The sequence below is a fragment of the Aristolochia californica genome, unplaced genomic scaffold (genome assembly GCF_029961685.1).
Source record: "Aristolochia californica isolate CCGP_79_NKW_82.1479 unplaced genomic scaffold, dmAriCali1.0.hap1 SCAF_4, whole genome shotgun sequence".
In the NCBI taxonomy this organism is placed as follows: Eukaryota; Viridiplantae; Streptophyta; class Magnoliopsida; order Piperales; family Aristolochiaceae; genus Aristolochia; species Aristolochia californica.
This window is the reverse complement of record NW_027182103.1, coordinates 4,203,713-4,228,643: the sequence shown is the minus strand read 5'-3', so window position 1 is coordinate 4,228,643 and position 24,931 is coordinate 4,203,713. Positions and strand designations below refer to the sequence as shown.

General features: G+C 35.7%; 2 protein-coding genes across 6 annotated transcripts; both read right to left on the bottom strand.

Annotated features, from left to right (window-relative positions):
• Positions 1–4,809: 4,809 nt before the first annotated feature.
• On the bottom strand, positions 4,810–10,276 carry LOC137963879 (cysteine--tRNA ligase CPS1 homolog, chloroplastic/mitochondrial-like). 5 transcript variants are annotated; one of them, XM_068811099.1, is made up of 11 exons: positions 10,037–10,276; positions 9,819–9,906; positions 8,667–9,043; positions 7,815–7,878; positions 7,358–7,519; positions 6,948–7,118; positions 6,547–6,828; positions 6,244–6,369; positions 5,691–5,894; positions 5,411–5,518; positions 4,810–5,234 (listed from the first exon to the last, which is right to left on the bottom strand). In XM_068811099.1, the coding sequence occupies exons 3-11, from the start codon at positions 8,834–8,836 to the stop codon at positions 4,926–4,928; spliced, it is 1,596 nt and encodes a 531-aa protein (XP_068667200.1). In that variant the 5' UTR covers positions 8,837–9,043; positions 9,819–9,906; positions 10,037–10,276; the 3' UTR covers positions 4,810–4,925. The 5 variants fall into 5 exon arrangements, with proteins under 5 accessions (XP_068667200.1, XP_068667203.1, XP_068667204.1 ...); XM_068811102.1 differs by having other exon boundaries at positions 8,667–9,027; XM_068811103.1 differs by having other exon boundaries at positions 8,667–8,992.
• Positions 10,277–14,775: 4,499 nt separating this feature from the next.
• On the bottom strand, positions 14,776–24,774 carry LOC137963560 (uncharacterized). Its single transcript, XM_068810686.1, has 13 exons — positions 24,539–24,774; positions 23,266–23,339; positions 22,913–22,987; positions 22,545–22,620; positions 20,857–20,930; positions 17,667–17,768; positions 16,864–16,953; positions 16,713–16,787; positions 16,482–16,514; positions 16,282–16,362; positions 15,902–15,964; positions 15,172–15,243; positions 14,776–15,097 (listed from the first exon to the last, which is right to left on the bottom strand). The coding sequence occupies exons 1-13, from the start codon at positions 24,579–24,581 to the stop codon at positions 14,930–14,932; spliced, it is 1,026 nt and encodes a 341-aa protein (XP_068666787.1). The 5' UTR covers positions 24,582–24,774; the 3' UTR covers positions 14,776–14,929.
• Positions 24,775–24,931: the final 157 nt, after the last annotated feature.

The following is a 24,931-nucleotide window of genomic DNA, read 5'->3' as shown; positions in this document are numbered from 1 at the left end:
CATTGAACATTTGGCATTTCTTCACTTTTGACAGATTTCAGCAAGTTTGTTTCATGGCTCTCCCTCTTCTTTACAAATAGAAAATGCAGAGTTTCTATAAATTGGAAACATTTATTGATCATCCATGACTTTCTTTAACCTCTTCATTTCCTCCACTAAGGCACCCAAAAGCTCTGTTTGAGATGTCATGTTGATACACATTCAAAATAAGCATTCTTGAATTAGGGAAGAGTTGATGACCTACCCAGAAGATCTTTTAATGAAGAATCTAGGTTTGGGATCTTTATCAAGTCCCATGACCAAGACTGAGCCCATTTCTTCTTACCAGTGGCAGATGATAGACTGAAGGAGAATAGTTCTTTCTATATCACTCTTAAAGTTAGAGAATAAGCATGACCTCATGCATCAAAATAATAAATTAGCCACTTTAAAATCTAGTAGATGTCATTTTGAACCATAAGATGGGACAATTTAACATTAGCCACTTCAATTTTCAAGTTCAGGGAAGAACCTAATGCACATTTAACTATAACAAATAGTTCTCAAAGTTCATTTTCATCCATATGCCAAATTTCAACTTATGCAATTTACACTCAAAGCAAATAAGCCTTCACCATCTGGTTAGTTGTGAGTTGGAATAGACACAAGAAATTAAAAAATAGAAATGGAAAATTTTATTTGATAATTTTTTTTTTGCATTTGTATCAAATATAGCAGATGACGGAATCTTTGCCTAGTCTTCTAATCCTACAAAAAGTTAGTAGAAAAATGAGTTTCCTATCGCCCCAATAAGAAACAATGAGAAAAACAAATCAAGAAGAGACAAAAATAACAAAATCAGTTAAAGCAAATTTAATTTAGGTCAAAGGAAAAATAAATTTCATATGTTCATTTTTCTATGACAACATTAATGGTCTCTTAAATGTAACCATTCTAGTTAAGATTTTTTTCAATCGCCAAAACCAAGTAAGGCAATGGGTCATACCAGCTTGCAAGTTGCTTAATCGACATAGTTTTGGCAAGGCTTGGCTCATATATGTTGATTTTCAGGACTCCATAGAATTAGCTCATGGAGAAAAGGAGAAAAAGACTTATTGGGAGAAAACAAGAGGAAGATAGGTTATGGTCTTATTGTCCTAACTCTCCCCCTAACTTCAATTTATAGATTAATCAAACTTTAATATTATAATTATGCTCCTCAAACTTTACCTAATTACATCAATGTCATCTCTATGAAAAGACTCTTTATTTACCATCCTACCATTATTGTATGGACCTGTAGGCTTTCTCCTTGGTCTATGGTCTTGAGCCCATCTTCCACGTCTCTTGGATGTGTGGGCCTTCTTTGGACTTATGGGTTTGGGCTCATCTTCCAACACACTTGATATGTGGACTTTCCTTGGTTGTGTAGGCTTGGGCCCATCTTTTAACAATATCTACTTTGAGCTCAAGTATAAAGTTAACTTTGAAAGTGGCTAGTTTTGCTTTCCAACCTATAAATAAGGGTCTTTGGCACATCCCTAGTGTAAGACTTACTTGCAAATACTTAATATTTAGAAGGAAAAGCTTTTTGAGTGTAATTTTGTAGGAGAGAAATTTTTGAATCATTTTCTTAAAACTTTTCGAACTTCCTCATTACTTTTTTATTCCCATTCTATTCAAAGCACCAAAATTATTTTTCTAGCTCATATATAAAGGATTGAAAGATTTGGAATCTCCTCAAGGAATAGATCAACTATCTCTCGGTATAGTTGCAAGTTTTATTTTCCATTCTTGTTTTTTTATTTTTTCCTTGTAAAGATTTTCTAAGATCATGGAAAGTCAAACTCAAAGGGGGACTGAAATAAGGAATCTGGGTAATTACCAACTACACTGAATTGATTTTAAAAAGAAGAAGGTTGAGAGATTGTGTTCTTTTTTCACCCAAATTCACACCCAAAGGTGGTTTGCTCTTGAGAGCTTCTTGGTCACTATGGCATGCTCCATTGGTGATTTAAGGTGGAAAATTGACCTATAAACAACTACCTAATGTTCTAAAATGTAGTAGTTAGATTTTGAAATGGACCTTTTATCTTCTTATAAATCCAGGAAATTGATGATAAAAAATTATAAGTAAATATTTAATTTAATTTTTTTAGTAGCTAATCATGATGGCATGTCACTTACATGATTTTGTGACTTAACATATCCACATCGAAGCTCAAAAGATCCTTATTCAACATCATTCCAATGATCTTCTTTCTTCTACTGATTTATTCTGCCATCTTCATTCAAATGAGATATTTCTGGAGGCCTTTTGTTTCTTTCCTTTTGAACATTCGGGAGAGTGTCATTATTGATTAGGGTATTTGTTTAACTCATAAAAGTCACACAAAAATTTAGTAATAGAATTTAAAAAGTGAAAATTTGCTAAAGAAGGATGACCTAGTCTATAATGCCAATGTAATGCAAGTTGATTTGAATTAACTACTAGTGAAATCATCTAATTGTCTCGATAATAGAGACTTCTCACTCATGGCTTCCACTAAACTCATGTTTGATTTGGATGTCTTGAAAAACGTAATGTGGGAAAAAATATTACCAAACAATAAAGTTTATTAGTCAAGTGACTCACTTAAATTTGATTTAGAGGAAATGAAGGACAAATAGAACATAAAAGAGGTAAAGATGGAGAGGAAGATCCAATGCCTTGAACCATTACTTTGAGAGCTATCGACAATTGACATAAAAAAAAATCGATGGGACAAGGAGATAGTGAAGATAACATAGCAATTTTTCCAATAAGATGTTCAAAAGCTCTTGAATCAATAATCCAAGGAGAAAAATTTGAACATGAAAGAAAGAGTATATACATATAGTGGCAATAGTAGGAATACAAGTAGTAAGGTAGAGTCAACATACTCTAGAGTTTCAACAAGACAACATTATCTTCTTATGTAACTATCTTGCCTTTAGAAGAATCAAATGGCCCCGTTGCTTTAGATTGAGTCATGACAATTGCTTGATTTTACATGAGGAAATTTGGTTTTCCATGCAGTTTACAACCCTTCTCTGCTATATGATTCGACAAATCACAATAGGCACATCCTTGAATCTTTGGAGAATCACTTACTTTTTTGCCTCTACCACAACTTTTATCACCTTGACCTCCACCTTGTCCATTGTTACCGCTTACTCTGTTGGCAAGACTTGAGACTCAAATGTCTTTATTGGAATTCTATGCATAGTAACACAAATATTATTAATGAAGGGTTTGGAGGTTGAATTAAGAATTTGAAACTGCCATGTCAAAGTATGACTTTGAGTTGGCAAGATAGATGACTACTTTTGTTTGTCGTTTTTGAATAACTATGTTTGTAGAATAAGGATGGACAAGCTTTCATTCTAGTTACAGACCTAAAAAATTAGCAAAGTACGCATTTTGGTTAGCACCCTATTTAGTTGTGTATATCTCCTGAAGACAAGCTTTTGTAGGTTGTTTGGGGTGGAATATAACTTAACACAAATTTTCCAAATAATTTTTGTAACATTCAAGTAGACAACATTATTTGTGATTGATTCTTCTATGTTATTTATCAACTAGTTGGACAATAATTGTGTCCACTTTTAACCACTTTTGGTAAGTGGCATCTTCTATAGTGGAAGATTGAGGACCAACAAGATCACTAGGAGCTAAGTATTGTCTAATTGATTGCAACCATGAAAGATAATTGGATGTACCCTTGAGAGGAATAGTTTAGGGTTTAGGGATAAGGCCTTGGTAGTAGTTAATAAAATCTAATCTAGTAGGATCTTATCTTATCAAGAAAATAATTGTGTCCACTTTTGGTAAGTGGCATCTTCTTGATAAGATAAAATCCTACTAGATTAGATTTTTTCCAAAATCTCTCTTGCCTCTCTTTCCCCTCTCAAATTCGTATCCTAACACCTCTACTCTCCTTTTCCTCTCCTCTTCTCTTTTTTCTTTCTAGCACTCACTCTATCTCCCTTTCTTCTTCCACTTTATTTCTTTCTTCTTCTCTTATCTTCTCTCTTATTCCAACCCTTTTAACCTCTCTTTCAATTCTCCCTTGCACTTTTAAGAAAAGATAAGGACCTTCCTCAAATAGGGTTCTTTTCATCAACTCATGTAGTTCTTAAATTTTCTACCATATTTGTCAGGATAAGAAAAAAACTTATAGTTGAATAAAAAAAGTAATCTTTGATTGAAAAACGAGCAATAAGAAAAACATTATATGCAAGCAAGGGGACCAGGACGTGTTAGAATTGCAAGGTTTAGGCAATCTTTCCAGGCAAAAGGGAATAAAAGAATTAAACTTTCAAAGAGTGAACAACTGATGGCAAGTGTAGATAATTTTTTTTTCTACAAAAAAAAAGCCAACAACGAACTTAGTCTTGTACGTGCATGAAGAGAAATAACAACCAACAACGAATTTAGTATCGATGAGAAATTTGGCACTATCTTTTTTGTTATTTGCAATTAGATTATCCTCATAAGGGACCTTCGAACCCTAATCGTGTGTTCGAGCTGATTATATATGTGATTCTTGATTGTTTAAGCAAAAGTGTTTTTTCATTTTGTTTGTGTAGTTTCTGAAATGGACCATATGAAGTGTTTTTTAGCCAAGAAACATACATGTCGAAGAAAATCTGAAATGATAAGGTTATTTTATGTAATTTCACTTTAAAAGGGGTATTTTAGTGAATTTAAAATTAAAATAAATATTACAATTGAACCATACGAAAAGACTACTACTTAGGTATTTTTAAATTTTAAATTAAATTAAATATTATATTATAATTAGACCATTGAAGCATTGAGATGAAGACATTACAGGAAGAATCAGATACATTTTCTGTCGATCTACAATAAATAGATCCACAACCAGTTGGGAAAGAGAAGTCATTGTACACGTTTATTCCTGCTATTGCTTGTTCGGTTGTTGTTCTTGTTGTTCTTGTTGCTGTTGGGGTTCTACTTCACCTTGTTTTCCTAGTGGTTCCTGTTCTTGCTCTCGTTGTTTGTATTTAGGAGGCACACAAGGTTTCCAAACGGTTCCCTTAGCTTCATCCATTAGACCTATTCCCACCTCCTCCAACCTTTTCCTGATTTGATCAGGTTTTTCATAATCTTTGTTTTTTCTTGCTAAATCCCTTTCTCCGATTAGCTGTATCACCTCCTCCTCAGTCATGTCAGCCCTACTCAAAGCTTTGTCCTTCAATTCCTTCAAGACCTGCAATGAAAGTGTAGATGCCATTGAAGTTTTGAGAGGTCAATCCCTGCAATCTTCTCCATGGTTTGATAGATTATTTTAAGAGTGCAAGGTTAACAAGGTAGCAAATGTATTGGGTTGAAATTGACAAAACCAATAGCAGAGCAGTCCCAGTTGTTTTTTTGTTGGAATCCTACCTCGTAAGATGAAGAAGCCATAAGCCCCAGAACACTCAAAACGCTTTTGATTTCTTTCTCTAAGGCCACGAGGGACTGAATATTCAATGCCTGCTGCTGTTTCTTCCCCTGATTAAGAATGATCATCAAATCATAAAATTTGGTACAGGTTTAGAAACTGAGTGTGACACCATCAAATCACAAAATTGGTGCAGGGATGGAAATTGAGTTTGAGATCCAAAAGAGGAATGTAGGAAAAATCTAACTTCAAACACAAGTGGAGCTGAGGAGAAAAAGATACCTTCAATGACTTGAGAATAGTGTTGATAGTCTTTAATGGTTCTGATAAAGCGGGTAGAACTACATTTGTGTGCAGGTCATCTGACATAGCTGACTGGAAATCACTTTGGAACTTATTGATGCAGCTTTGGGCAACTGATGTGATTTTATCCTTCAGGTTTTCTTCTCGATGTGGTGATAAAGCTTCCTCACAGTCATGAAGAGTCTACAAAAAAAAAAAAAAAAAAGCAGACATAATATGAGTTCAAGTGACAAGGTAAGTAAAAACATATAAACAGGAAAACTCGCCAACACAAATTTCTCCCCAAGTGACAGATCACAGTTACCTCCAATTTTCAGTAATTTGAAAAAATCTACACATCCAATCCAATCAATGGTTTATAGGCCAATTTGGGTAAAACTTCAGATGACTATAGTACATGGTTGGGAAGTATAATAACATATCCTATAAAAGCCACAAGTACCGCATGCCTGTCACACTGATTGCACACACCTATGTTATCAGTAGTATGCATGTTAATGAGGCTCCTTTGAGATGACAAAACTCTGCTTACCTTATAGATGTAAAAAAGGGTATCTGATGCTTCTTCAACTTGGTCGATAGAGTAGTTGAATGGAGATCGGTAGTGAGTCCGCATCAAACACATTCTCAAAGCCAATGGATGGTACTTAGCAGATACCTACATGCAATTGTTGGTCCCTCTGTCAATTTGGTGAACCCAGACTACTGATACCTTTTTGACATATTAAAAGTAGGAGAAATTATTAGGTCAATGAGAACAGTGCTGATACTTGAACAACTACTGTTGATGGCATTTTATTGGAAAAAAAATGTAGTGATTTATTTATGCAATAACCTCACGAATAGTGAAAAAATTTCCAAGTGATTTGGACATTTTTTCATTGTTAATATTGACAAAACCATTGTGCACCCAATATTTCACTCCAGCCTCTGAACAAGCAGCACAACTCTGAGCCAGCTCATTTTCATGATGGGGAAATATCAAATCCTGGCCGCCACCATGAATATCAAAAGTAGGACCTAGATGTTGAGCACTCATGGCACTGCACTCAATATGCCAACCAGGTCTTCCAGGACCCCATGGGCTCTCCCAGCTAGGTTCTCCCGGTTTTGCAGACTGCAAGCATCAAAGAATCATGATCAAGTTGAAAAACACACTCCCAAATAAAGCATGAACAACATAACTGCAATGCTGCAAGCAAATACATAAATTAAAGTGTGACACTGGTTGCTTACTTTCCATAATGCAAAGTCAGCAGGATGTCTCTTTCTTGAATCTACTGCAACACGTTCTCCTGCCCGGTTATCTTCCAATTTCCGACCAGATAAACGACCATACTCAGGGAAATGGTCAACAGAAAAGTAAACATCTCCATCAAGCACATAAGCACAGTCATTTTTAATAATCTGCAAATTAATAGCCAGACTCAACAATAACGATTGATTTTCAAAAGAAGTACACAGACTACAAGAGAGACCTCTTGTCTTCTGTCAGCACATCCCGTATGCACCATCATTCAAGATAAATACTAAAACCAAGAAGGAAAAAAAAACTAAAATATTTAATGTTAAGGTGGTGGTTACCTTTAGTAGAAAAAAAAAACAGTGTTCACAAGAAATATTAACTAATTAATGCAAAGCATCACCTGAGCAATCATATCCTTGATCTGATCCATGTGGGTAGAAACTCGTGGTTCTTTAGTAGGAGGCAAGCAGTTAAGGTCAGCCACATCAATATGAAACTCATCACAAAATCTATTACTCAAACTCAAAGGATCTTCCTTCAATTCATTCGCTTTATTAATTATCTGCAACAACAATATAAAGAGGAAGGTATTGCAAAAGTTATCCGAAAGTACCAACACAGATACCAGACATGACTTGACTAGAAGGCTTAAAAAGCAAATAAACAAATACAGCAACTGAAGAGGAATAAATTTACATGCACTTCTATCAACAAGAACATGGACTTATAAGGCCCAAATTTATAGAACAAAAACATACATCAATCTTCTTGGTTCTTTAAGTGCTCCTCCATCACATATTGTGATAAAAAATCTAAGAACTGAAGCATGCTCCTCATATCTATATAGATGGGTTTACCTTATCATCAACATCTGTAAAGTTACGGATGTAGGTTACTTCATATCCCAAGTATACCAAGTATCTGTATATGCAAGAAAGTTGAAGAACATAACTTAATTAGTATCCATGAAAACCCTGATTCATAACTACTGTAAGTTCATGTGCTTCCTTACCATCAAAATCAAACAGGCAGAAAATTGGGTATAAAAGGAAGTTCCTATGAGTATACAAACTGCCATCTAGTACAATCTCATTAAAAAAAAACACATGCTTTAGAGAACCAAGCAACAGATGCCTATGCAAGTTTCATGTTAAGAACATGGACGGCTTAACTCCCAAGACTCAGCCGCTGACAGCTAAGAGTTTCATTATCCAATGACATGGTACATTACCTATGAAGAAAAAAAGGAAAAAAACCAGAAACACCTTAGGACAACTTGCCAATACACAAGTAGACAATAGCATATGGTCCAGGACTCCATTATCCAGTATGTATATGTTCGATCAATTGTTTTGATTTTTTTGGACAAGTGAAAACTATGAGTAATAGAAGCTATATGATTTAGTGAAACTTCAAACAAGCTGTGAGCAAAAAAAATAAAAAAAATATTGCATGGTTCTAATATGCCTTTAATCTGGGCTACCTGCTAATAAAAAAAATCCTGCTGATAGTTCAGTCAACATAAACTCAACATGCAAACCAAATTGATCACAAACAGTTAGTATGCAATGAGGAACCACAACTACTTCACTGTCAAAGAAAAAATACAAAAATTCATCTAGTAAAAAAATGTAACACCAATCTTTCACCAAACAAGTAAAACAAAATTCATATTAAAGAAGAACATACAAATGAGAACACACAGTCACCTGTAGAGAACATCAAAAGCAACGTAGGCACGAGCATGGCCTATATGACTATAATCATATGCCGTGACTCCACAGATGTACATACCCACTTTGCCAGCAACCCTAGGTTCAAAAACCTCCTTTTGCTTCATCATGGTGTTGTATATCTGGAACTGCAGATTCCTCCCCATCTCTGCAACTACAAAAACCCTAACCACAGGTTGGCAGAGGCAAGGGGAAGCAAGAAGGGCACCTCTAGAGGATTGATTATGCTAGTCCTTGTGCACGAGAGGCAGAGTATCCAGTGGCGGAGGGAAAAGAGGAGGAGAGAGGTGCTCGCATGCCAACTGCTTGGAAATAAAGTTATTGGTTTCTTGATAAACTGGTGAGGAAGGGTTCTGAGTCAAGGGATTGAAATTGAAGTAAAGTTACCACTTTAATGGAGAAAGAAAGCAGCAATGCAGCATAGTTATTAATGGGTGTTAAATGCGTAGATTCTTTAGACAATCTAAAACATAATGGTTTAAACTGAGATGAAATTCTATACATTCACCCTCAAGAAATCAGAAAATTACACACTTTTTTTCTCTAAAATCGCTATGAGTCTATGACATATTCGCATTGACCAATCTAGTAGCAAATCCCATCCAATGAACAGGCCATAATGAAAGATAAATCTAAGTAATGAAGAAAGTAAAACTCAAGATAGAAGAAACTTAGCAAGTTTTTGAAATGGTGGAAAGAGATTCATATAGAGATGGGAGCAGGCACCAAAATATGTTAAGGGAAGAACATAACAGATAGGAAATAGAGGTGAACACAAGTTCGAGATGAATTGATGACTTTCCAGGGATCACAATATGAGCATGACCTGTACCAGTTCACCCTCTCTTTTTCCATTCTCAGTTTTAGACCAATAAAATTCAGTTAAAAGACAGCAAGCTGCACAAAGTCTGCATGTTCTATTCAGTGTTTGGACAAAAAATAATATAAATTTCCAAAAAAAGTAAGAATTTATGAATATAAACTTCAATAAGAACGTCTCAAAGGCCGGTCCCAGAAGTTAAGGTAAAGCCCAACAGAAAAAAAAGTCTCAAAATCCTTCCTGTGATCCTCAAGTCTAAAAAAGTACAATAATAAAAAAAAAAGTACACAAAAAATAATTACCATTACCTGCTGAGCTCTAATTCTCCCTTGCCCCTCAACAGCCAATGTCTCTAAACGAATCCTTGAGAGAAATCTCCTACTCTCAAATTTAAGGCTTAAAAATAAGAAATAATTAATGAACGCAGGATATTAAAACATAAGCAAAACCGATAGGATGCAATATAAAATAAACTAAAATTTAAAAAAATTGTGGATTCCGCAGGGAAAGAATCAGCAAGAGCTACCGGATTTCAGGGGAAGGGGGGGTCGCCGACGAAAAGTTTCCAAACACAGCGAGACAGCACACCGAAAAACACGTGAGAAGAGGGTTTACAATAACGGAAAATTTCAAAGAGAATAATGCGACGGTGGAGGAAACATAAAGCGTTACAGCAAGACGGAGTGGAGGTGAGAGCGGCGAGTGGCAGAGACGATAGGAGAACTCCCAATTTTATTCGCTGCTTCTCTAATGGGAACCATCTTACCCAAAGCAATTGGAGCCTCAGTTAGCCTCAATGATCAATAAATTTATTGATTATGTCTCCACATAATGTCTATGTTTAGTATATTTGTCAATTGTGAACATATAATTAATATATTTTCTAAATAATTAACAACCTAATATCAATTTAATTAATTCATATATTAGTATGTTTTACTCACATATTTATGATCAATAAGGCTCCTAAATTTCTACATAATATAAAATAAATAATAAAAATAGGAAAAAATAATCAATAAATTTCATAAATAATAAATTATAAAACAAACTAATAAATATAAAAACATTAAATAATTAATAATAATTTTAATATAACACTAATATTTTTATTAATAATAATAGTAAGGTTTTTAATTATTAAAATACTATTACCAACTATAAAAAATTATTTATTAATAATATTTAAAATTAAAAGATTAAAAAATTAATTATTATCAATCAATAAGTAACATGTATAATAATTAATAATAATAAAAATAGCACTATTTATTTAATAGGAAATGATAATGTATAAATTTAGTATGTAGGCTTTTTTATGATTGAATGTGATGTTGAATTATTCAAAATAATTGTATGTGAATGTGTGGATGTGGTGCGAATTTGATTCCACCCATTTAAGATATTGTTTTGGGTTTGTATTTTATTGAAATGATTTAATCACATACAATTATACTTGTTGAATGTTGGTAATTGTGAACTTCAAGTGGTTGTTGAAATTTCGATACACTCTCCCCACAAGTCGGGATAATTTTTTCGATCGAGTCAGGTAGAGGATTGGAAGAGTCGGATTCAAAATCATTGGAGGCCAAGTCAAGACTTGGGATTGTTGGACAATCTCGAGTTTGGCTTGTTATATTAACGATTCTTATTTCAAGTTTGAGCTCAAGTAAAAATTCAATTGAGCCGAGTTTTTTTTAGCTAAGTTTGAACAAGTTGCGAGCCAATTTGGTTTGGTGCCACCCTACATGCAATAGTGAAAAGGCTAACGATGATGTCACCATGGTTGCATAGATACTAATAATGTTGACATTGGTTAGGAAGTTGAAGTTCAAGAATTGGAGTCTGGTGGTATTGATGCAAATGAGATAGCTCAAGATGCCATCGAGAATGTGGTAGCAGTAGAAACTAGTGCTGCAAATAACCACAAGAAGAACTTGGTGGGGGAAAAAAAGTCCAAGAATAATGACATCCAGGGAGAAGATGAAAAAACTTCAAAACTAAGTTCCAACGAGTATCATTTGAAAGTCTTTTGACCCCTAGTTCCTATGTCAAATCCTACACGAAGTGCAATGTACATGTGCTGAAACAATTGATAATGCTTTACTTGGTCTGACAAAACGTGAAGGCCTAGTAAAATGTACTCAGCTTTGTAGTCAGCTTGTTGATAGGTTAATAAAACTCTCATAAGGAAATCAAATCCTGAAAAATATTCTTGGCCTGATTGTTTTGCACACAATTATTTTGCACTTGTTCTGACATTCAAGTAAATGGTTTAGTAGGGTTTCTTGGAGCAGTTATAATTAATAAATAAAAGGAATAAATGACAAAATTGTCATTAGAACCATTATAGTGATTCTGTTGTTGTCTATAATAGATCTTGACACGAAGGATATGCATTATAGATGAAAAAGAGATGGAATTGATTATTTTTGTTATTTATAGAAGTATTTATCCTTGAAACATAATTGGTGTATAGTGATAAAAGAACTAAGTTGATGATAGTGATTCAACAATAGACATTTTTTTACTATTGATTACCTCTGGGTCTTTTAGTAACTAGTTATCAGTTGTTGTGTCGGATTGTTGTAGTACTTTTGTTTTGCTTATGTTCAACACATGGTGTTAGGTTCTTGTTCTTGTTCTTCTTTTGCTTCAAGTTCATGTGTTGTCCCACTAATTTCATGTTACATTTTCTTGAACTTCTCTCACTAATCTTTTCTTGAGAGATAAAGAAACAGTGGTGAACAATGAACCTGTCAAGAGGCAGAGACGATGGAACTCAGAAACTCTCAAATTTTCTGAATCGCAAAGCTCGAGTTAGACCCCTTCAAGTACACCTCATGATACATTTCCACCTAAGCTTACATTTAATCGGTTCGACTCCATAAAAGGCAGAGATACCCCTAAGGAGAGTATCGGTAAGTAAGTTTAGTATTTTATTTGTTTCAATTCATGTGTAATTAATATCCAAACAAGTATTTTTTTTTCAGAATGTTTTCTATTATTTTTTGAAGGTTTTGATTTCTTGGTGTATACTCATGATGTTATTCCATTTTTATTTATTTTTACCTTGCACTTCCACCATCGTAGAAGCCAACAACAAATTCTTTGAGAATCGGTCATTTTCTGCGTCCATTTACTCTGAAAGTTGTTCAAGAGCTTCTTGAGAAGATTGGGACTATGATTGACTTTTGGATGGACCATTTTAAGACTCGCTGCTTTGTAATAATATGATTCTTGCTTTTCTATTATTTTGACTTCTTTAGTGAGATCCCTACAATAGTCCACATAGGTTTGAAAAGGCAAGAGCAGTTAGATGAATTTTGATAATGTTACCTTATTGTTTATGAATGTTGTTTTTTATTGATTTTTTTCGCCTTTTGTAGTATTCATCATTTGAAGAAGCAATAGATGCCCGAAATGCCCTATACAATGACCACTAAATGGAAGACATTTGCTTATGGTTGTATTTGTGGATGTTCAAGAAGTAAAATCTCGTCAGGAAGCTCCTCCACCATCTCCAACACATGTAAGCACTCTCACAACACCATCAACGCTGGTGGCCCCGGTCCAAACTTCTCATTAGAATGCTCTCAGGTAGCACCTACTGTCGCCACCTCCTCTTCCACCACCACCACCACCACCATCGATATTGGAGTCCCCCCTAGCCATAGAGAAAAGGTTACTCTGCCACCTCCAAAGAAACTAGATTTGCTTATTGTTACACTTGATGATGTCTTCAAGAAAACAAAGGCTACCTCAATAATCTATTACTTGCCTCTATCCAAAGAACAAGTTGCAGCAAAGTGTGTAGCACAAGGCATCTGAACCATTTGTGACGAGATTAACTTAAACTATAATTGTTATATTTATGTTTTTCTTAGTTTTGAGAAATCGATGACTGCTGTATGGTTGCAATCTGCTTTATGTGATGCTTTAACTTTTAAAACGTGGTAACAGTAGAAAGATAAAACCCCCATTTCTAGTCTGAGGGTTGTCTTTCTATAATCGTGTGAATTTGTAGGGAAGAAAGCCTCGCAGAAGAACAAATTTGATAGAATAAAAGAAAACTAGCTTCATAAAGAGGAAGCTTAAACAAAAAAATTCATAATGAATAAAATAAGAGGGCATGTTATGTCTATGGAAAACTTGGTCATTTTGCTAAACAATGTAGGCACAAGAATAATAAAGGGCAAGGTGATAGTACGACCATAGGCGAACATGATAACCGGAACTAGTTCAGCTAAAACCGATGGCGGGTTAATAACAACTAACTTGAAAATAAATCTGACATTTAATCCAACCGATTGGTGGATTGACATAAGAGTAACTGTCCATATTTGTTATGATATTTCTACTTTTTTTTTCCTACCAGGAAGTCAAAGGAAGAACTATGACAATGGACAATTCCACTGTTGCTCAAGTGATAGGTAAAGGAGAAATAGAGTTAAAGTTCACATTTGGGACCACTCTCTCTCTTCACAATGTGTGGTACTTGTCAGACGTACAGAAAAATCTTGTTAGCAGTTTCCTTCAAAGTCAGCTAAGCTACAAATTAGTGTTTGAATTGAATAAGGTTGTCATTACCAAGGGTGGGTCTTTTTTAAGGAAAGGTTATGTTTCAAATGGTTTATTCAAATTAGATTGTAATTTCTACCAAAAATATCAATGAGAATAAAGTTTCATCTTATGTCATGCTTGTTAACTCCTTTAACTTGTGACACAATAGATTTGGACATATAAATATGAACACTCTAAAAAGAATGATGGATCTAAATTTAATACCTAAAAATAACATAGAGTTACAAAATAAATATAAGATTTATGTCCAATCAAAACAAACTAGAAAGTCATTTAAGTCAACAAGTAAATGCTCTGGCCTTGTAAAACTTATTATACATATTGATATTTGCGAGATGAATGGTATTTTGACCAGAAGAGGGAAAAACATTTTATTACCTTTATAGATGAGATGTGAAAATATTGTTATGTATCTAATTAGAACTATGGACGAAGTATTATAAAATTTTAAAATTTATGAATTAGAAGTAGAAAATCAAACCCAAAAAAATAATAAAAAGACTTAGGTGAGATAAAGGAGGAGAATATAGTTCTATAGAATTTGAAAATTTTGGTGAAGAACATGGTATCATACGATCGCATTTCAAGGCCACTCAAAAAACACCATATAAGTTATGGTGAGGTAGAAGACCTAGTATTAAATATTTAAAAGTACAGGGTTGTATGGATATATTGAAGATCTATGGATCTACAAAATTCTTTCTATGGTATGTGTTCCAATTTGCAAAGCATTCCAACCTCGAGGGAATACTTGGTACGCAAAAAATTGGAATATACCGGATTGTGAAGATGAACTCCTATTCAAAATAGCTTGTAGCATGGTTTGGTTTGTAGGCTACTTGAAGGAATATGTTGCACTGTGAGTTCTTGAAAGGAATGGCGCACCCAGCTTCCACCCAAATATACCGGATCTTGAAGTGCTGCACGGTTCTTCTGCAACAGGGCTATCACTTGAAGCTCCAGAATCAATAGACACGGGTATATTAGATATTCCTTGTAGCTCCTGAAGCAGATTGAATGGAGTTGATGGATAGCACATGGAGAGAGGAGATGTAACTAATAATGGAATTTCCTAACCTTGAGGCCTGATGACGGTGTAACCTTTGGAGATAGCTCTGGCGCTTCCAAAGCCGGTGGCAAAGATACAGTCTGTAATGGAGGACAAAAAAAAAAAAAAACTCAGCAAATAAGATAAAAATATATATATATATATAGAGGGCTTATCCAATACGAAAAACCATGTGATGCGAAACATGCAAAACGATTATCTCAGCCATCTGATCATGATCAACGGCTATCTCAACCGTCTGATCAAACAGATATCTCAACCTCCGATCAACAGCTACCTCAGCCATCCGATCATGATTGGACAGCTGAGATAACCATTTCGCACCAAATGGTTTTTCGTATTGGATCAGTCGCGTATATATCTATATATATATATATATATGATAAAATAAGTGGAAAAGGAATTGAGACAAAGGAAAACAAAAATAACACCGAAATTTATATATGGTTTGGCTATTTATCCCAATCCATAGGATGAGAAGAAAAAAGGGGAGATTTCACTACTCCAATGTTACAAGTACTTCGAATCCATGTAGGCAAGAGAAAGATTTGGCTCTTGTCCGGATCCACAATTATCTCAATAAGATAGATTGAGAGAAATAAGTGGAAGATACCAAAAAAATTCTTTAATCTAATTTAAGCACATTTTATAACATTATACATTTTTATATCATTATACGTTTCATTCTTTTGATTCTTCTAACAACACAGCAGTGAAACACAGTTAATGAAGCCTCACCCGAGATGTGGATCTCACACTTGGAAGCTCAAGAAGTGGTCTTGACGAGGTAGAAGGAGATGCCTGCAAAGATTGAAAGAAAAGATGGAGAAATATAGATACTCAGTAAATATTCATAACAACAGTAAATTCTAAGAGTTTCTTCACAGCTTCCAAAATTCAAATTTGCTCTAAAGAAGATTGAAATCTGATGATATTCAGTAAGCATTCACTTGACCTGCACTTAATATTTAGCATTTTGTGATTTACACAGATGCAGAACTAGTGAATTTCAAATTACTATAAGATAGTCACAAAAGCAATAACAAACAAATGAACTTCTCTTTGATTGTTTACCTTAGTTAATAAGTAAACAGTTCAGAGATTAGGTTATGGTTTACCTGAATACCCACAGGTTTTCTGTTCTCCTCCATCGAATTTACAAAGTTGACCAACCGAAAAACTCCTTGGTTAGTAACATCCTGAGATAGCAGACAAACATTTTTAATATTCAGATTCCTTTAAGTTTGTGCTTATGCCCTTGAACTACTTGAGATTATAACACCTCAGAGTTCAATCCTTCAGAGAACTACAAAATTACCTGTTTCCCTTCTATTCGGCCAATTTTTGTCTCCTGAGAGCAGGAAAAAGAGGACAAGTTATCAGTTCCTTTAGTCAGCGCATATTTAACAAGGCCAAAATAGGCTCATCATTTCCAGGGTCCCATCATGGACAGCAAATGTCCAACCACCACTGGAATTAGATACCTTTTTGCCACCACCGTTGGTGATTCAGGAAAGAACAAATCTATAGGTCAAATTTCTTAAATTACCAGGTCCTGAACTACACGTTGAACGGATTCCACATCCACGCCAAAGTTTTTCACATCTCCTCTTAATTCAGCAACCTGTGAACAAGGTCATCAGAATACAAACTTCACGTACATATTCACCAGATTATTTCAGCAAGAAAGCTTCTCTAACCTCATCCCGAGTAGCAGTATTGATTGCAGTACACTGGTCTAAGTTATGATCCACAGTCTCAATTTTGGCAGACAAATCCCTTCGAGTAGCCTGAGAAAGCAAAAGATTCAACCTAAAGCAAAAGATTCAACCTTGTGTGATATTCAAGAATATAGCAGAACAAAACAAAGACCTTTCACAGTATTCATTATCTGTAATAAACTTCAAAAATATTAATCTGTTTCTCCAAATTTCCTCATAGGCCTCTCTCTCTCTCTCTCTCTCTCTCTCTCTCCCTCTTGTGTGATATTCAAGAATATAGCAGTACAAAACAAAGACCTTTCACAGTATTCGTTATCTGTAATAAATTTCAAAAATATTAATCTGTTTCTCCAAATTTCCTCATAGGTCTCTCTCTCTCTCTCTCTCTCTCTCTCTCTCTACAGATACATTAATATTGATTTTTATATATAAAGAGAGAAAGATATGAAACAGAATTGGATAAATTATTCAATACAAATGTTTCTTTTATCACAACAGTATCAACATGTCTTGGCAAAGATATGAAACAACTTTCACAGTTAAATAAAAAAATTGATTTTTCTAAGAAAAAAATGTAATCATATATAAGTTGTTCCCACCAAGGAGGAACTTATTCTTGGATATTTATTTCTGCTTGTTGATTACAGGCACACTACACCCCATACCCCCTGGTGAGATTTGAACCCAAGATCTCATGCTAGAAAACCTCCCATGTGAACATGAAGCCAAAGGCCCAATCCACAAGTTATACTTGGATATGGCAGAAGAGAAAACTGACTTACTGATACAGAGGACCAAACTTGTTCAAGCTGTTTCCCAACAGTATTGCAAGCATCAGATAAACTACGGCGTGTGGCAAACATCATGTCAGAAATCTTCCAGCCCTACAACAAAAGAACAGAAAAGCCTTGATTTGAGAAAATCAAATCCATGAAACAGTTAAGGCAGTAGAAGATCTGAGCCATGATAATGCAAACCCACAAGCAGTCAAAGTGAATGATAGAATCTGAGCTTAATAAGTACGAATGCTATAAAAGTGACATGCAGACACTCCCTAACCATAAGTACAAAAGAGAGTTATAAATAGATAGTGCATCAGCAAGCAAACAAATTCTACACACTTCACTAAAACAAAAAGGTAGAATGAGATGTTTTCCCTGTTAAGTTGTGGAGCTTAATTAACGCCTTATGTTGAGTTGGTCACGGATCGACCTTCACGGTAAGGTCGCCATGGCTCCCAGGGGTGCAGGGGTAGAGCCCCCGTCCAATCCACGATATATTGATTGTTGTTTCATTAAGGGCAATTTGAGAATTTTACTCTTGTATCGCGGTTGCCCAAATTTTCTCTTTATAATTGTATGGCACCGCTATTAGGGTTTTATCATCTTAATCCGAGGAGCGTTACAAGTTGTAACCCGAGAGTTTAAAGAGATCCACCTGTAAGTGTGCGATTTCTTTTGTAAACTATTTCGTCTTCGTAATGGATTACTGCAACGGCGGAAGATAGAATGTAGTCTCACCTTGAGGCGAACCTGTATAAATCTCGTTGTCTTTATTTAGTGCTTGTTTTTCCCTTCTTCCGCATTTATTATTATTGTTCTCATTAGTTTAGAGTTAGGGTGTCTAATTCCTAACATTCCCTAGAAGTCATATGTAATTAGGGATTTCTCATATGTGCCATGAATGATACTGCATCAACACAAACTATAAGTTTGAGCTGTTTCTGGCTGGGCTGCAATGTGAGACTGGAGTTCATAGTTTGAATTTTGATGTGGATATCATGGCTTTGTGTGCTGCACATGAAGTGGGTAGGGTGTATTTCTGGGACGCTTGGGGCCATCCAGAAATGGGTATTGATATGGATGGCTGGCAACAAATTCTACACCTGCAAAACGGGAGATCTTTGCAGCCCATTAAGAGCAGACTCATTGGCAAGCTCAAAGTTGACTGCTTGACAGCTGACATTCAGGCTTCATATTCTTTAAATTCCTATTTGAAAAAGGGCAGAAAATTTTAATTTTCAATCTGATCCTATGTATATTTGAAAATAATAGTAAAGTCAATTATGTAAATTTGTTAGCAAGAAAATATACAAATTCTAGTGAAACAGAAACTATGAGTCTCAGTATGGAGTATAAATTACACATTATACCAAGTTAACCATTTTACAGAATAGCTGCTCTCCACATTATGGCTGACCCATTGTAATTCTTTCATTTGTTCACAAAAATTTCATCACTTCCTTACAAACAAAAGAGCAAGACAACATAATCTTACCTTTAAAAACAATAGGTCTCACTAAAGTCTTAAACATTCACCTCGAAATCATGAAATTTGTAATAACTAAATCATTGTTTTTCATATTCTAAGCCTCTAATATAGTAGGTTCTTTCCAGAATTAGCAAACTAGAATGGCAACTTGCACATAAATCAGCAATTCATAGACAGTTTTAAAGAATTTTAAGTTTATCCATCATCAAATTTGAGGTCAATGAAACACGTCCCAAGCATTATGTTTAGTGCCATCTTAAGCATTTTCCTCCAAACCAAGAAGACTACTAAATGAATCATTACTTCTTATATCCTAATCCTCTAACTTATCTGAATCATTACTCACACCCCCTTGACAAATTGCAAATTATTCTCAACCCCTGAATTTCAAAAGTTAGTAGTGTCGCTCCCATAGAAACAATTTAGGGCCAAAATGCTTTTACCTAATTTTAAAGTTTCACAAATACCATCTGTTCATTTTACAGTACCAGTAAGTAATGAAGGGGACTCAGCATTAATCATCAATTGGTTGCCAAAAAAGAACCCACTTTCTTCGAGATTAAAGCATGTATTTGATGAAACTCTGGATATTAGTGAAGCTTTTCATGTAATTGCTGCTAGTAATGTATCAGATGAACTTGCAAAGTTGGGGTCACTGGTCCTACTCTTGTTACCAGGGACTCTTTCCCTCTGCCTATGCCCAGCTGAGGCTCTGCCTATATGTTGTATTTTGAAAATTCTTTATTTTTTTAATGAATCACTCCAAATGTTCAAAAAATTATTATTAACTTATACTTAAAAAAAAAAAAAAAAAACTGACGGAGAGATGGACCAACCTCCTCCCTTCTCTCCTCATATCAGGAGGAAGGGAGGTATAGGGAACTTCCCTCTCCTGTGCCTCACCCCTCATGCATGGAGATGTGCTGGTGCACAGGAGGGCAGAAAGGCCCACCTTCCCCCACTTTCCCCCTTCTCTGATTCTATAATTAGAGAAGGGGGAGGGAGGGCCCTCTCCCAGCTCCTGCAGTGCAGTAGGGAACTCACTGCCCTGCAGGGTGGGGAAGGTTTGCCCCTCCCAGTCTCCCTCTTTTTGAGAACCACGGGAACATAAGAACCTCCCTGCAACCTGCACTTATAAGAGAGGCTCTTGCCCCTCCCAGCTCTGATAGAGGGAGATTGGGAGGGCAAATCATTCCCCATCCCACAGGGCAGTGTGAGGTCCACCGCCATGCAGAAACAAGGGGAGGGCACGGCTCATGCTGGCATGGCACTGTCGTGCGTGGAGTGGGGACCTTTCACCTTTGGGGATGTACCAATCACCAGAGCAAAGGAGAACCTACCTTCCCTTTTCCTCCCCTTCCCTCCCTTCCCTACCACCCAGCACTAAGAGGAGCAAAGGAGAACCTACCTTCCCTTTCCCCCCCCTTCCCCCCCTTCCCTCCCTTCCCTACCACCCAGCACTAAGAGGAGGTAGGCCCCTCCCTCTTTTTTTTTCCTTAAAAAATATAAAAAATTATAAATCTAATTATAAATTTTGAAAGTTAAATTTTATTGAAGAAAAAAACACAAATGCAAAATTAAGGGTAGAAGTGCCAATTTTTACCTTAATTCTATCTTAAGGGGATGAGGATGATAAGAGTGTGAATAATTTTTACATTATGCAGGGAGATAAGTGTATTTAACCTCATAAAACAATATTACCTTCCACCATATATAACCATATCCAACAATTCCACCTGTTATGAAAATAACTGGCATGCCAAAGGAGTTGTTCCCTGCACAATATGACACAGAAGAACATTAAGAGACTCAAATGGCACAGAGATTAACAAATTTCCACCTTCCACAAAGACTTAATTGTATCCTTTGTATCTTTGTATCTTCTGCCATTTGCCTTCATAAGTTAAAAGGCATAGAGATATAGAAAAAATGGTAGCAAAAAAACCATTGCTACAAGTAGTTCCTTTCTTTCTCCAACAATTTCAGGTGTATTATAATAATAACACAACTGTGTACAAAAAAAGCAAGAAGTACAACTGGCAGGAAGAATAGGAAGAAAAATCAGTGCAAATTCAACTACACATTCTGAACCAAAATATAACAAAATTTGAGGAACTTCATGAACAAAAACTTTTAACTAACATTTGTAACTGACACATTATCAGGGAGGTGATGAAACTTTGTTAAGAAAGTGCCTGATACCTCACTTAGAACCCGTCCATGAAACTCAGTGATCAAACAGTTTTAGGAAACTTCAAACTCGCTTCAACAAATTTAAACAATAACGATTGATCCTCAGTGCTGAGCTACTATTGGTCAAGCAACAGCTTTTGCACTCAGAGAACTATCTCCAAACAAGCATTTGACAGCTGTTTGTAGTTTCTCCCAAGTGAAGCTCTCGAGTGCGAAAAGTTCATCCACTAGACAATTCGAAAGCCAACTTTTGACTTCATGATAGTCCCATGGAGATCCTAACGTAAGGCAAAAACCTACACCTAGGATAACTAAATTCTGTTGGATTTAGGATCCCATGATAATACCATAGATAATCAGCACAAGAGAGAGAGGAAGCCGAAGGTGAGGTGAAAGGGAGAAGAGTGAGAGAGAAGAGGAAACCAAAGTTGAGAGAGAGTTTAAGAGAGGAAGGAAGGAGGATTAGGTTAAGTGATGTGCCTAATCCTCCCCCTCAATGTATTTATAATAATGAGAAACTCAATAATTACATCATTACCCTTTACCCTAAGAAGGGAGGAAAAGGGACAAAAATCAAAGACAATTTACATCATGCCACTATACTTTGACCTAATCTTCCAACAAATTCCACTAGTGTAGCAAACTGTCACAACTGTATAAGAAGATTAGAACATTCTTATGTGCCTCTGAGTAAAAGGTTCTGCCCGTATGCACTGTTCTTCAAAAAGTATGTCCTGGTTCTGTTTTCTTCGCCTATTTGGAGAGACATGAGAACTTGCAGCACAGTTATACTTCTAAGTTTCAGGTCAATGAGTGGCTTGTAGGTTTTTTTTGGCATTCTACATCTCCTATTGGCAGTGTTTGATTGTCTGTCAACAGCCATTAGGCATTGTTTAATACCTTAAAGATATAGAGAAGCCACCAACCACAAGATCTAAAATAGTAAAGAAATTAGTGCTCTTTTTTATGAAGATAATTCTTTAATTACTACTTGCCATTTGAACTACTCATGTTCCATAAATTTCACCTATTAGTGGATTTCACCTTTGGTTCAGTTGCTACATTATTTGGAGAGCCATTTGGTAAATATCAAGTAAAAAGCAAGTGATGTATTAGCACATGCCAGTTTTCAAGTCAACAAAATAAATGACTTAGCATGTGCAAAATCTAAATATAAGTTACATTATATCACAAACCTGATCCCCTTCCAGTGACAATTGTCACAGATCTTGATGAAGCCAACATTTGCAACTCCTGTCGTAGATTGCCAACCTGTATCATGAAATATTTCCCTTTAAAATAATCCAAAATTACTTACCGAGCTCTGAAACATAGAATCATTAAAAAAAAATCATAGACAAGGAAAGCAACCAAGATAAGTAATATCGGTAAGAATTGTCATGATGAATATATATTGGAGTCTGTCATTAATGAGATACCAAATCTACATCAGAGAAAATCAGATATTTTATGTAAGAACATTGAACAATAGTATGACTACCATCTCACCAAAAAAAAAGACCAGACGAAATTAAAAGAAAAATCATGACAAGGCAATAGACACCTGAGCCAACAGAGAGTCATTTAGTTGCTGGCTACCTCCTTGTGAATCATCTTGTTTAATGTGCTTGAAAACAATCTAAAAGTAAAAGAAAATTATTAGTAAACCTCAAATATCAATACTGCAGCGAATAATTATGACTAATTCCAAAAAAGACAAAGAAAGAAAACAAAGTGAAGCAACCATCAGCAAATACAATCACACTCTATACGGAAGCACATGAAACATTTTTCGATAGCAACTTTCAAATCATACCCACAATAAACGAATACACACAACCATGAAAATTTTAGAGAAATTTGACACATGTTGCTACAAAATCAAACTGTAGCACTCATTAGCTGAAGGATTAATACCTTGAAAGCACCAGTAACAAAATCAGAGACCTTTGAGGCACGCCCTTCCTGAGTTAGCACAGATCCAAGTAAACCTAGCAGACAAGTAAAATGCCCCTTAGATTTCCTTAAAAAAAAGTAAAATGCACCTTAGTTGCTTCTCCTGACATCACTCATAATAAAGGTTAGCTTACAATATCTACCTTCTAAGCAGCAGCTAAACTTTCAAAACAAAAAAATACATTCACTGGGTAAAAGGAGACTACATGAAAACCCTTTTTTGCAAAAGGCATAAAAGGCATAATTAGCACAATAGGGACTGCCTACAGGTTGAGCCAATCAAATTTAGGACAAGAAGTAGATTCTTCGAGATTCTAGTTTACCATGCCAAATATGTATATATACTCACAGACATACATATGCATATACTAGCCAATCACCGTGAAAAGACCTTTCATATAACAAGGAACCACTGACTAAAGGTTACTATCTTGTTTGGGAGACTCCTTAAACATGTGTTGGTGCGAATTGATTTGCATGTTCCTCCATTTTTATGGAATTGACTCAAAACTTGGTAATCGTTTTAATTGACTCCCAAGGCATTCTGGATGGATAGATAAGAATGTAAAGTCACTAAAACAAGGAAAAGCAAGGAAATTTGTGGTTTCTGTTTAGAAAAGTGATTCTCACGGGCACAATGGTTATATTTAGGACGCAGTTCCAATTATTCTATAAGACACCAAGACATAAAAGGCCACGTCATTATATCACTGCACCATGAGATACAGCATTCTACCAATCACAGGATCAGGAAAGTTATTTTTTGGAAAATTGAGATTGCCGTTCTTTGGTGGCTGCCGTGCCTATCTCATTCATAGAAAACAGATGCCAGGAAATGAACAACCCTTCTAGATACAGTTCCGCTGAAAGAGAAAATTCCAATTTCTACCCTGTACATGAAAACATAAGTTAAGAAGCTCCGTCTCCAACTCCCGACTCGAATTAATACGCACCAATGTACCTAGCGAGTGTACTCGAATAACCATCCTAGATACAGCTCTAACTCATAATTTTATAGCCTTGTATAGTTTAAACACTAATTGCCACTTCCAATCCAACAAAAAAAAAAAAAAAAACAGAATCATTCTCGTTTCTGACCGAACTGAACTCTATGAAATAAATTAGAATAATTAGGCCGACAGCCAGAAAATATTAGCCGCTGATCACTACAAACGGAACGGATAAAGAATAAAACTCAAACACGAGAAGAGAGAGAAAGAGATTCACAAAAGACCTGCTCCGACGAGGATGGTGAGCTTCCCAAGCGGAAGTGCCATGGCCAGTGAAATATGTCACGACTAAAGGAGCTAGTCGACCATCGGTCGGCCCTCTCGTCGTCTCTACGTGGAATCGAAACTTCGGAACGTTAGGCGAAAAGCTGAAAACCAAGCTCCGAATTTATGCGGGACGCCGTGCCTGATAGTTTTTCCCTAGTCTCGGCTGAATAGGGGAATAGTCGGAGATGCTCCCGTGAGATTCATGAGGTCTGGTGATGATGACCTTTCTTTTAACCACCAAGGCCAGTTTAGTCATTTCATCCTACGAGAATTTGTCGGGCCTTCCAGGTTAGAAATTGATCGATTTTAATAGTCCGAGTCCGAAGACTCCAAGCCGAATAATAAGAATT